The sequence below is a fragment of the Apaloderma vittatum genome, unplaced genomic scaffold (assembly GCF_000703405.1).
Source record: "Apaloderma vittatum isolate BGI_N311 unplaced genomic scaffold, ASM70340v1 scaffold22080, whole genome shotgun sequence".
NCBI classification, from domain to species: Eukaryota; Metazoa; Chordata; class Aves; order Trogoniformes; family Trogonidae; genus Apaloderma; species Apaloderma vittatum.
The window spans coordinates 6,209-19,386 of record NW_009696540.1 but is presented as its reverse complement, the minus strand read 5'-3'; the positions used below and the strand labels follow the sequence as shown (position 1 = coordinate 19,386).

The window sequence follows — 13,178 nt, the reverse complement described above, 5'->3', positions numbered from 1 at the left end:
CCCTGTCGCCATGTCGCCGCCACCGCCGTGCCCCCGCCGGGCCCTGCCCGGGGCCGCCTTCCTCCTCCTCTTCCTCCTCCTCCCGCTGCTCTGCGCGGCCCCCGGTGAGTGAACGGGTGCGGGGTACGGGGAGGGGAAAATCTAACCCGGGACGTCCCGGGGAGCGGGCAAAATCCGGACTTCGGCATCACGCGTGGGTTGAACGTTTTTTCGTCGTTCCAATACTTGTGCAAATTGAGCATCTTTTCCAAGGAGCTTGTTTTCGAGCGAATAACGCATTTCGGGGCAGCCGAGCACTTGCAGGTCTCCTGTTGCTCGCCTAAAACTTCGGTTCCCTTCTGGGAAAGGGCTTCAGCAGCTTGGATGTGCTGCGGGACAGACGGCAAGGCAAAATTTTGAAGCAGTCCTGTTGTTTGCATAATTTTGAAACAGTCTGGTTTTTAGCATCCCCCTTGCTCAGTGACCAGAGTTTTCCAGGGTTACTGTGTCACCCTGGATGCTCTGTCACAGTACTGGCACCGGCTGCGCTCTTCTGCTGAAAAATATTGTAATTTAATTGGCAAAGAAAGCCGATATCAGGGTTTCCCTTGCCAAGAGCTGGAGAGAGGATGCGGGAACGGCAGAAGCTTCCCTGCAGCGTGTGTTGTGCTCAGGCTTGGAAACAGGAGCAAAGGGAGGCATTGGGAGAAACTTGCTGCAGAGTTTTGCCTGGTGGTCTGGAGCTATGACAAAAATACTTTCGGTATTTTTCAAGACTTGATCTCTGGTGGTGGTGGTGTCATTTCCTTCTTAGTAAATGTACGTGTTTTATTTTTACTTGTCCAGATGTTTCAAGGGGAAATAAGCTTAAGCTGATGCTTCAGAAACGCGAAGGTAAGTGAAGAGACAGCTTTTTGCTTTGAGTCAGTTGTTACCAGCTGAAGCTGCCAAGATGTCGTCACTCTGTCTCCAACTCAAAGAGGGCAGGCAGAGGAGCCACGTATGAGTACCTGGTTCAAATAGTTCCATGCCAAAAACCTCCCCTGCCTGCATGTCCGTTTGGGAGTTAGTACTAGCCAGGTTGGAGCCTCTGCTTCTCACAGCCCGCTTTGACAACCCCGGTTTTCAGCCTCTGGAACTCTGCGTTTTGCTCTGCTCAGCATATGGCACCTACCTTTGTCATTTGTATGCATGGCAGACGTGGCGTTTATCTGATTTATTCTAAGAAGCCACCAGCTTTTCCAAGGAATAACAATGCATGGAAATACTACTGTTGGCTCAGGTGAAGAGAAGAAAATGTGCAAACTGGGCTTGCTTGCCATGCCTTGACTTGTTCCCTTGGTCCTCTTGGCCCCATGTGTGCTTCCTTCTTGGAAGACTGCTCTCTCTAAGTGAAAGATGATGGCTGAGGGCCCAGTGGGCAGATGCTCGGCATGGATTACTGGTTGAGGGAAGGGGATGAAAACAGAGCTGGCCAGGGGACAAGCAGCACTGCAGCAGACGGGGGATGTGCTGAAACACCTCAGAAGTTCTGGTTGCCTCAGACTGCTCTGTGGCTGAAGTAAAGAATTTATATCTCCCACCTCACAGAGGGGATTCCCACTTTCTGCAAGTTTGCCTAACTTCTCACTGGGTTTTTCCTGGCATCATCCACCACCTCTTGCCAGCCCTCAAAAGTCTGCCCTATCCACTGATATTTTCCTTGTACGTGGGTTCCCTACCTTGCTGCTCTGCAGTGCTTGCATGCAGGTGGGAGTGGCCATTTGGAACAGCTCCCCGCTCGGCACCCCAGCAGGGTTTAGACCGGGAAGAACTGTGGAGCCTTGAATTGATCATTGAGGAAATATTCAGCCCTTTAAATTCCAGCCTCAACCCCTTTTCCAGCTGTGCACTAACATGAGCAGGCTAAGTACACAGCACTGGTTTGAACTTCTGCTGGCAGTGTCCCTTGTGTGAGGCTCATTCTGTGACTTTTGCTCAGCTATCCCACTTCCCTGTAACAACTCTCAGCTTGCTTGCACAGCGAGTTCACTTTCCAGCTCATCACAGCAGTGCAGCCTGCTGCTTCCCACTCCTCTTGTGACAACTCATCTATCAATTTACCTCCTGAATCTCCTTCCTGCTGCAGCCCTTTGCCTCATGCTGTGAGTCTGCCTGGCTCCCATTTCAATGGTTTTCACATCTTCACTTCACTTCCCTGTCTCTCCCTGCCTCTTCCCTCACATCCTCCAAAAATCCCCATCAGCCTCCATGTTCCTGATCTCTTCTCCTTCATTCCAACGAACACTCTGAAGCCATGATATTCCTCCTACTCCTACATGTGCCTCTTGTTTCACAGGGAAGCCAAACATCATGTCATGTTTTATCATTTTCATGCGTGGCAGGGCACTGGCCAGTCCTCACATCCATACCTTTCGGAGGTATGTAAATTCCTCCAGACACAGAAAATGCTTGGATCTTACACATGGGACAAGCCAGGTGGCACATCCCGGTCTGACAGGTTGAGGGCATTCCCATGCATCCATCAAGCTGTGAACTACAAAAGCCTGATGGACTTTTATTTTCAGGTACACAGGCCATTTAGTAGCACTCAATATTTAGAATCTACATTTTTATGCAACAGTTTCAAAAATGTATCTTTTTTTATGTGCATCTCCCTTCACCCTAATGTGTTAGCAGTGTTTCTCTGCTTCTTCTGGCTTTTTAACTTCACCTCACATCTTCACACCCATTAGTGGGCTGGAGCACCTCTCCTATGAAGGCAGACTGAGAGAGTTGGAGTTATTCAGTCTGGAGAAAAGAAGGCTCCAAGGAGACCTTATTGTGGCCTTCCAGTATCTTAGGGGGGCTACAAGAAAGCTGGTGAGGGGCTTTTTAGGATGTTGGGTAGTGATAGGACTAGAGAGAATGGACTGAAGCTAGAGATGGATCAGTTCAGATTGGATGTTAGGAAGAAGTTCTTCCCCATGAGGGTGGTGAGACACTGGCACAGGTTGCCCAGAGAGGTGGTGGAAGCCCCATCCCTGGAAGTGTTCAAGGCCAGGCTGGATGGGGCTCTGGGCAACATGGTCTAGTTGGGGATGTCCCTGCCCATGGCAGTGGGGGTTGGAAGTAGTTGATCTTTAAGGTCCCTTCCAGCCCTGACAATTCTATGATTCTACGATTTCTGCAAGAGCAGTGCACAGAGGCCAGTCTCTTGTTCTCTCCTCAAAGCACAAACACGTAGTCTATACGCTCTATGAGTTTGGGTTTGTTTATTTAAATTCCTCACTTAGCTTCTGTCTTTGAGCTCAGAACAGCTTGTCAAAAATCCAGGAGAATGAGGGTAGCTGAAAAATTTTAGTACATCAACAGTTCCTGGGTTTATTAGTTACTACTGCCACACGCATTTCTTACTTGCTGCGAGCAGTACACTTCAGGCTGTCTAAAAATTTCCTGGCGTGCTTTTTTTTGTGGGGCGGGGGGGGAATTAATTTCAGCCCATGTTGCCACGAAGCCTGAAAAAGAACCGGCAGCCAAGGAGTTCCTCAGCAGCCTGAGACGCCAGAGGCGGCAGCTGTGGGACAGGAGCCAGCCCGACGTCCAGCAGTGGTACCAGCAGTTCCTCTACCTGGGGTTCGATGAGGCGGTGAGTGTGAGGCTCTCAAAGGGTTGGCAGGGAGAAGTTCTGTTCACAGACACTGCAATTTTGTTTTTGTTTGTCAGGGATTTCAGTGTTTTTTTGTTAACGAAGAAAAACGACATTAAAATCTTGGCAGGGAGCTCTTGCCCGCTACCGAACTTAAGCTTAATAAATTGCAAATGGATGCATAAACAAAGTTCGCTTTGAGAAATAGGTGGCCAGACCCAAAGCAATCAATTGTACTTCAGGAAATTAATTTGGTGGCCTCAAACCTTATCAATTTCCTTTTAAACATGCCGAGAAATCCACACCAAGCTGGTCGTGATTGGCATTCCTCAGTGAAATTGCACTAACATTGTGTACATAATGCACGCGTGTGCCTCCATGGTGTGGGCACTGGAAGCTGTGCCTCGACTCCAAATGGGAAAGGAAAACCATTTGGCAGTGTGCAGCCAGCCTCCCTTCAAATGAGAAGGATACGTCTTTTTTTTTTTAAAAAAAACCCAACAAACAGTTAATTTGTAAAAACGCTGCAGTGGAATCAAGAGTTCCCAGCTTTGTACAAAGCACTACTAAATAGATGCTGGAATAGGGTGAAAAATGTGCATTTAGTTGCAGTCCTACATGGGGAATAATTTCTGTGTTAATAAGAGGTAAAAATAGTTGTAGATGTTGAATTCTTGGCTTGTGTCAGCTGCATGAATATGTTTAATGAGATTGCACTGGCACAGGCGAGCTGGAGTACAGTTTAGACCTTCATGCTATATGGATTGCTTAGAAGATGAATGCACTCATTTCCAAAGCTGGACCAATTAAAAAAAAAATCCTTTGCTTGGACTGAAAGAATGAAAGATATATCTTTTTGTTGCTCCTGGACATTATACAGATAAAAACGAGTTTTTAACAGCATGGCTATATTCCACTCCCTCCCCCCCTCCAGTAGCAATAGAAAAAATAGGAAAAATCTGTTTTAATGCATCAGAAACTGAAGACTGGGGGTAAATACTACTGCACTGTGTGCAGATAAAATGAATTCCCTTCAGAGTTCCTGTGTGCATATCGAAAACTGAAATTAAGCCTGTTGTGGGATACAGTGGATCCACTTAGGACATTTTCTTGGGTATTAAGACACAGTTTTAACAATGAAATAACTGTTTGTCCCAGCAAAAGACTTGGGCCGTTCTTACCCATTGTGTATTTTGCAAAACTTTTTTTTTCTCAAATCTCAGCCAAGAATATTTCCAAAGAGTCATTCAGATGGAAAAGCTTTGACTTGGCCAGTATTTGATATCCTTGCACACTGTTTTTCCTCTGCTGTTGTGTGCAGAATTGAACAGCTCACTTCACTTCCATAGCTAGAAGGCTGTGCTGTACATTCATTTTTACCCCTGCAAAATGGAAATGAGAGATCACAGGCATAAAGCAAAACCTTGTTGCACCCACTTTGATTCAGGCACAGCAGGGACCCAAACCTCTAGATTTTTAAGTACATAACATTGAAATGGTTTTCTAGTCCAACACTAAAAAGGTAATAGAAGTACTAAAGGTGGGCAGTGCACCTCTCAGTTGCAGGCATTCCCAGTTCAAGCACTTTACAGTGGGCACAAAGTGTGAGGCTGGGTCCCAAGTGAGGCTGAGCAGGACAATTCCTGCAGTCAAGACTCTGGTAATCCTATAGAGAAGGTAGGTACAGGACACAAAACCCTTTGCATCTGAAGATTTCATTTTGACAAATACACAAATGATCTGACTTTCTGAAAAGAGACAAAAGGAGCCTCTTGTATCACTTCTGTTTCACTCTCTTCATTGTAAAGTTTCAAGCTTGGAAAGCAAGTATTTTCTTCTTTTATTTATTTTTTTTTGGCAGAAATTTGAAGATGACATCTCCTACTGGACAAACTTAGGGCGTGCTCGAAATGAATACTATGGTGGATACTACCAACACCACTACGATGAAGATTCACCAATTGGCCCACGGAATCCACACACCTTCAGGCACGGAGCAGGTGTCAACTATGACGATTACTAATGCCATTTATCCTACTCTAGCTAGTGCCTATAGGGCTGCATCAGGCAAGGCTGAGTCCTTCCCTCAGTGAGGATAACCCTGCTTTCCTTCTAGCCATGTAAAACAGCAAGAATAAAGGAACTGCCAGACTTCGAAGAAAAAAACATGACTTTTTTTTTTTTAATTATCGTTACTTAGTAGTACACCATATATAAAGTGTTATAGAAATAAAGCTTTTTTGATAAAACAAATAGGTTGACATTATTTAGTAGAGTTTGTACCAGCAAATTTCATTCCATCTATATGACTACACATTCCTTTTTAAAGGCCTTTTTCATATGCTTTCCTACAATCGGTTGCAAAATTACATTATATCATCTAGTTTGGCATATAGAACACATAATATAAGCCAATACATTTCAGATGTGCCTGCTCATTCATATTTATGTCAACAAATAAATCTGATTATTCATGAGGGAAACGAAAAATAAAACTTCCCCTCAACTGAAGCTCTGCCTTGTTGCCTGCTCTGCTCTCTCCATACCTACTGCGTGCAGCCCTCCAAACTTTTACGTGACAGGGCACTTCTACAGTTCCTGTTGGGGCAAGGACACAAATGTTCATGAAAGTTAAACTCAGTACAGAGGCGCTTGCCTGCCTGCAAAGCCTGTGAAAGGAAAGGATTCTCCAGGGAAAGGGCTCAGTGCCGGAACCTGACTTCAGAAGTAATTGCTGAGATGCAGAGCATCTAACCTGAGCGGCCCCAACCCCTCGCAGGTACGATAACCCAAAGGTTATCTTTGATGAATACTCTCCTTTGTGTCTTTTCCATTTAGCTGCAAGCTTTCCTTCTGGCTCAAAACAAGGAGCAAAATAACAGCCTAAGCTATTTAAAGTAGCTGATAGCTTCCCGCACAGTCCCCAGATGCCTTTTGCTACCAACCCAAATTGGTCAACAGTCAGCTGAACACGAGACAGCAGTGTGTCCAGGTGGCCGAGAAGGCCAATGGCATCCTGGGCTGTGTCCAGAATAGTGCGGCCAGCAGAACCAGGGAAGTGATTTTACCCCCATACTTGGCACTGGTGAGGCCAGACCCTGAGTACTGTGTGCAGTTTTGGGCCCCTCACTACAAGAAGGACATTGAGGTGCTGGAGTGAGTCCAAGTAAGGACAACGAATCTGGTGAAAGGTCTTAAGAACAAGTCTTACGAGGAGCGGCAGAGGGAACTGGGGTTGTTTAGCCTGGAGAAAAGGAGGCTAAGGAGAGAACTTATATCTCTCTACAACTACCTGAAAGGAGGTTGTAATGAGGTGGGGGTCAGTCTCTTCTCCCAAGTAACAAGTGACAGGACAAGAGGAAATGGCTTCAAGTTGTACCAGGGGAGGATTAGATTGGGTATTCTGAAAAATTCCCTTTCTGAAAGGGTTGTCAAGCATTGAAACAGACTGCCCAGAGAAGTGGTGGACTCGTCTCCCTTGGAAATTTTTAAAAGATATGTAGATGTGGCGCTTAGGGACATGGTTTATCGGTGGACCTGGCATTGCTGGGTTAAAGGTTGGACTTGACCTTGAAGGTCTTTCCCAACCTAAATAATTCTATGATTCTATGAATTCACACATTAGGCTGAACATCAAAATATATTGAAGACTGGGCATTTGTTAATGAAGTATAGTGGATAAAAGGAGGGTTGTTTTGTTGGGTTGTGTGTATGTAAGAACCCAGAAACACAACCAACATTTTTACCATCAGCCATGCTGTTTCTCTCTTGCTACTGTAGAGAAAGTCCTCAAGCAGAACTAAGCCTAGGAGGGAGATTTCATCTGTCAGAGGCTTCAGGAGGAGCTTGGTGGAGGAAGGCACTGCTAAAGCTTGATGAGCGTAGAGGACTGGGAAGGGGCAGGTGAGAAAAGGTTGGCTGCTCCACAACTTCAGGAGCTGAAGAATCAGGATAAAGAGATTTGAAAAGCACACTGAAAACTCTAGCAGTCAGAGAAGACAGCATGGATGCTTTAGCTGCCTGTCATCTAAAGCTTACAAGAAATTTCCAAAGTATGGAACGTGATTGATAACACCTTTCTTTACACTTCACGCACTTCTTTCTTAACTGAGTGTATTTCCTCATCTTTCGCTTACAGCCCCTGTTGCGTGAGGGACTGGTGTCCAGGAGAGGCAGCCCAGTGCTATCCTGCTCCCAGCTTTTTTTTAGACAGCTTTATGCTGAAGAAGCCAAACTCAACAAACATTTTAGTCACTTCTCTGCACGCACAGGTATGTGCTTAGTCTAACATGCTCCAAAACCTCAGCTTTCCCCTAGGTTTTGGAGTGCTAGCTCTTAGCAGAATCCTTGCCAGTTTAATCAGTTTAAACTGGTCTATTTCCTCAGTAGGACACCCTTTATTCCAAATATGGAATAAACATATTCCAAGTCAAGCATATACTCTTTTGCACAATTGGAAAACACCTATTCCTAGAAGAATACTCCCATTTTGTGTGCTATCAAAAAAGTGCATCCAATTTGGCAACGCTTAAATCTGGATGAAAATTGCAATAACTAGGAATTCAGACTTGCTGAGTAAGAAAGAATAATAATAAAAAAAGTGCTGTAAATAAATACCATTCCACCCCAGGCCTTTGTAAGCTGTGTCCATTCCTTCAGGCTGACTCCATCCAGCAGCTTTCTGTACCTTGTAGGCTCACAACTAAGTCTACAATCTCTCTCTTCTGAATTATGTAAAAGAAAACAAAATTTTTAAAAAAATCTTTTCCATTATGTTGTGTTGCATGCTGAATTTTCCCACTGCACACTGAGGTCTGGCTGGGATAGAGTTAACTTTCTTCATAACAACATGTACGATGCCATGCTTGAAAATCGTGACTAAACCAGCGCTGACAGCAAAAACATCGTTGTGTTATTGTCAAATAGTGCTTGCGCAGCATCAAGACCACCTGTTTCTTATGCTGTACCCCAGCAGGCAGGCTTGGGGTGGGTGAGAGGTTGGGAGGGGACACAGGTGGGACAGCTGACCCAAACCGACCAATTCCATAACACGTAACAACTCGCTCGACACTAAAAGCTGGGAAGAGGAACAAGGGAGTGGGGGTTTTGCCTTCCATTGCTCAGACTGGCTGGACACCAGTCTTGCTTAGGGGAGACGGCAAGTGGTGTTCACATCCCTTGGGTTTTCCTTTTCCTTTCCTTCGCTTCTTCAATTCCTCTTATTTCAACACTCAAGTCTGCTCACTTCTGCTTTTCTTACTGTCTCCCTTGTCCCATCGTGGCAGGTGGAGTGAATGTCTGTGAGGGTGGCACTTCAGTGGTTATGGTAGTGTTGGGTTAACAGCTGGATTAGATGATCTTAGAGGTATTTCCAACCTTAATGATTCTATTTAGCTGCTGACTGGGGTGAACCCACCACAAGGCAATAACTCTGAGGAGGAGAAAGCAGCCTGCTTGAAGTGCAGCAGTTGCGATGATGTACAGCAATATGTCAAAAATACAAAGTACATGCAGTAAGCTACAAAGAAAGCAAGCGTGAGCTATCACAGATTTGGGCAAAAGGAAGAAGACTATTAAAAAAAGAAAAAAGTTTATTAGATATTCATGGAGTGAGCCAAAGTTAATTACGCTTACAAAGCTCGCTTCCTTTTGACTATTTCTGTCCCAAAACACAGACAAATACTGCGCACCTCCCTCCCAGCCTTTCTATTCTGCTGTGTAGACACCACAGAGCGCTTCATCACGTAACCCCCTCCACCAAGAGAGAAGAGCGGCCATTGTTCATTGTGACTCCCTGCAGAACAAGAACAGTTTGGCCATGGTCCAGCGCTTCATGTTTCAAGATCCAATGCTGCCACATTCCCCAGTCTGCGGGTATCGGCCAGGCAAGTTCGGCCGTCGAACTGACAGGGCAGCTCCTACAGCCACTCACATATACTCCCCAAAATCTAGTCAAAGATCTTTCTTTCCAAATCCAGTATCTTCATTGTCAGCCTTAAATATGGTGGCTTTGGGGGCGGGGAGGCTTCATTCTCTTTAAGTTCCTACTTGTAACACAAGTGCATTTGGGATGAGGAATTGGGCACTTTTACCCCAGGACTGTTTCCCAGGTGGAAGATGTAGGTTTCTTTACTCAAAACAGCTTTCTCTGCAGTTGGGTAGACAGAGCCCAGACTGCAGTACTTAAGGTCACCCTCTAGCTCCCCATGGCTTCACATTTTAGACCTTCCAGATGCTTCAGCCATGGCATGGACCAAGGCAGGGGATCCCCCTCCTTGATGAAGAGCATGTCAGAAAGTAGGGAAAACATAGCAAAAGTGAACCTGTTTGTTGTTTGTTCCAGCCTGTAAATGGCAACAATACAAGGTGGACAAAGGTGGACGGACCTTATTACAGCCTGAGGAGACCTTATTGCAGCCTTTCAGTATTTAAAGGGAGCCTATAAGAAAGATGGAAGCAATGTTTATAGCAAGGCCTGTTGCGACAGGGCAAGGGGCAATGGTTTTAAACTAAAATAAGGTAGATTTAGACTAGATACAAGGAAGATATTTTTATAGTGAGGATGGTGCAACACTGGAACAGGTTGCCCAGAGAGGTGGTGGAGTCTCCATCCCTGGAGACATTCAAAGTCAGGCTTGATGGAGCTCTGAGCATTAAGCTCAATACTCACAGAAGCCTGCAGACCAGCTCAATCCACCACGCTAATCAAAGCTCTGTTTCACTCTTTGTAGCCTCTTATCCAAGGGTAAGGAATTTATGCAATCCTGTTTCTGTATTCCCCCCTCCCTTGCCTCTTTCTCTCCACGCTGAAACACAGTTCCAAACCTATCTGACAAGGCAATTCTTTTTTCAATTATATTACATTTTCAAAAATTTATTGAAAAAATAGATGACAGAGACATTCATAAACGCCCAGAGGGTGGCGAGCTTACTGGCAACTAAACCTATTCGAACCTAAGTAGGTTAAGATAAGCTGCAAACACCCTACACAGAGGAAGACTGTCAGATCATTATTTCCTCACATAACGAAAAGTCTAACCTAAAGATAGACAAAAGGCTTCTCTAGACAATACATTCCTGGAACTACTGAAGATAAATTAGTTCTGCAAGTCCCATTGTCACTTGTCTGTAGACCAGCAACGTGGTTTACAATGCTTCTGAGTAGCCTTTGTATAGAAATTAAGCAAAAGTACATCATGTTTAAAAAAATAATAAAATCCCACTGGGGACCTTAAACCGTGGCAACTTCTGGCAGGAAGACTGATCCTCCTTGTGAGGTTCAAGGAATCCACAGCAGTGGATACCTTGCACATCTCTTCTACAAGGCTGATCTCACTGGCAAGTTTACCACAGACCTCTGCTGCGCTTCAACCTCCCTGCTGAGAGAGGAGGACTCACATCTAATGCCAGCTGAGCTGCCCATTCTTGCAGATCACTGTGACCAAGCACCTCAAGTCCGGTTATGTCAGCTTTAGCTTGCCTGCCTGACCAGGTGACAACAAAAAAACCCCAATTCTCAAACTTCTTGAAAAATTTTTTACAGTACATTGTGTTCAGGCGTGGAAGTGAGACCATGTCTTGGCTTCATTTACTCCCAGGTCCCGTGTTTCCAAGCTTTCAGTGCTGTATTGCACTGCCCTCCATCAAAAGTGGCTCCTCTGGAAAAGCAGCAGCTGCTTCTTACCTGTGGTTCCCTGCAACCTCCATGCCTCCTTCTCCCACCAAGATGTAATCCCCAATGGGAGCACAGCACACCAACATGTGCCTTCTCAAAGCCTTGGTTCAAACCAACCAAACCTGAGATTATCCCAGATGTTCAGCAGACTTTTTACACCCATGATTCCTGCCTTTCGCATCAGCCAGGCAGCAAGTTACAGGCTTCAAACATGAAGGGCAACAGCTGCCTCAGCTGCTGTTTCTGGAAGACACTAGAAAGAATACAGGAACTGAACCAGGAGCCTCTGAAGCAAAAGCTAGAAACTGTATAAGGAAAGCAGCAAATCAACACAGGCTGTCACCCAGGCCCAGCGGGTGGCATGCCACATTCTCACGGATGGGCTGTACTGGTACCAGCTGCACTTGCCCTCTCTCTGATTTGCTCCTTTTATGAAGGAAGTCAGGCTGTGATATAACCTAAAAAGCTTTTAAACTCTTATCTGTAATACCCAAACGTTCAGTCTTCCCGAGGGATTTTTTTTTCTTCTTTTTCTGGAAAATGCACATTTTGTGCTAGTCTTCAGAAGCTTGCTTGTTCCAGTATGGTTCACGTATTTTGTACTGAAGTCATTGGATTAAATGAAAAACAGCCCTGGAAGTAACAGCTGGTACCCGCAGCTCCCATTTATTCTCAACAGCTGCTCTAAATGCTGGACTAGGGTTGCACCCTTGTGCACCACCCTCTCCACAAATACTTTGGCATCCAATGGCACAATGTGCATGAAGAGTAAAATATAAGGAGAAAGAGCACCTTCCCCCAAATATAATCTAGAACTCAAGGGTTCAACACATTGTGCTGGGAGCTGATTAACATTTCTCACCACAGAGCTATTAAAGCGGGCACTACTTTCACATACATCCAGCTGCGGGTTTGAGTACAGAGAGAGGTTGCGCTTTGCAAATCTATAGGTAACGATAGGTTCCAGGCACATTTGGAGCATGCACAGCACGGTGTACTTTTCAGACAATTAAATATGTAATAAATGCCCAGAATGAGTCCTAGGAAAAAGGCTTCAAACAAAAGAGCAGACCTCAAGCCGCTCAGCCGTAAAAAGACGGAGGCGATGCATAATACCTAAATTCTACCTCCGAGTCCAGACAGGAAAATGCTCCCTGGCTCCCCACCTTAGTCCTGTGGCAGATTTCCACTGGAATAAACCTGTGCACATGAGTGGGGAAGAAATGGTTTTGTCTTAAAAGCATCGCTGCAGATGTGGTCCAGGCAAGGAACACGCATACACACACATGCACACACAGGTAACTCCCACTACGCTCATCAATCTAAAGATACTTGAAAGCTAAGAAAACATCAAGCTTTAATGAGATACGGTCAAGTCTCTTCACTTGATGAGATTCAAGATTTTCCATTTTGGGCGGCATCTTTTAAAAATTCTCTGCCAAATCCTAGGTGTCCACTCTTAGGTGTTAAAACTGTTGGAAATAAAGGGAATTGGATTTTTTTTTTCTGTTTGGTGGTTTGTTTGCTTTTTTGTGAAGATGACAGGCACAGTTAACAAAGTTGAGTAAGTATTTACTGGCAATTCAATAACTGCTTAAAATAAAAATATTTCCTCCGTTAGGGAGGCTGAAGTTAGACTCCATGGTTTAAAGAACAGCTTATACTCCAGAATCACTATCAACTACTCCTACTGGAATAAAACATGATGGTTTTGTTTGATGAATTTCAACAGATATCCTGTAGCCTTTTCTATATACCTGTTAAGAGGTAAGAAATGAAAGATGAATGTTATTAACTGAGTCAATTATTTACAGACTGTTACTTTCCAAATAATACACAATAAATGCGCAGATGTGTTCTGTTAGAGAAATGCCCACAGTGAAACCCTGAAACTAG

The 13,178-nt window shown here is 44.9% G+C and overlaps 1 protein-coding gene across 1 annotated transcript; it reads left to right on the top strand.

The window, feature by feature from the left end:
- Positions 1–10: 10 nt before the first annotated feature.
- LOC104269487 (chromosome unknown open reading frame, human C2orf40) lies at positions 11–5,630 on the top strand. The gene is made up of 4 exons (XM_009875317.1): positions 11–104; positions 826–873; positions 3,459–3,607; positions 5,469–5,630. The coding sequence occupies exons 1-4, from the start codon at positions 11–13 to the stop codon at positions 5,628–5,630; spliced, it is 453 nt and encodes a 150-aa protein (XP_009873619.1).
- The last annotated feature ends 7,548 nt before the right edge of the window (positions 5,631–13,178 follow it).

Excerpts from the sequence above, each read along its gene's own strand:
- LOC104269487 (XM_009875317.1), top strand. The coding sequence starts at position 11 with ATGTCGCCGCCACCGCCGTGCCCCCGCCGGGCCCTGCCCGGGGCCGCC. Across the intron at positions 105-825 it reads GCTGCTCTGCGCGGCCCCCG|ATGTTTCAAGGGGAAATAAG; the intron begins GTGAGTGAACGG and ends TTACTTGTCCAG. Across the intron at positions 3,608-5,468 it reads ACCTGGGGTTCGATGAGGCG|AAATTTGAAGATGACATCTC; the intron begins GTGAGTGTGAGG and ends TTTTTTTGGCAG.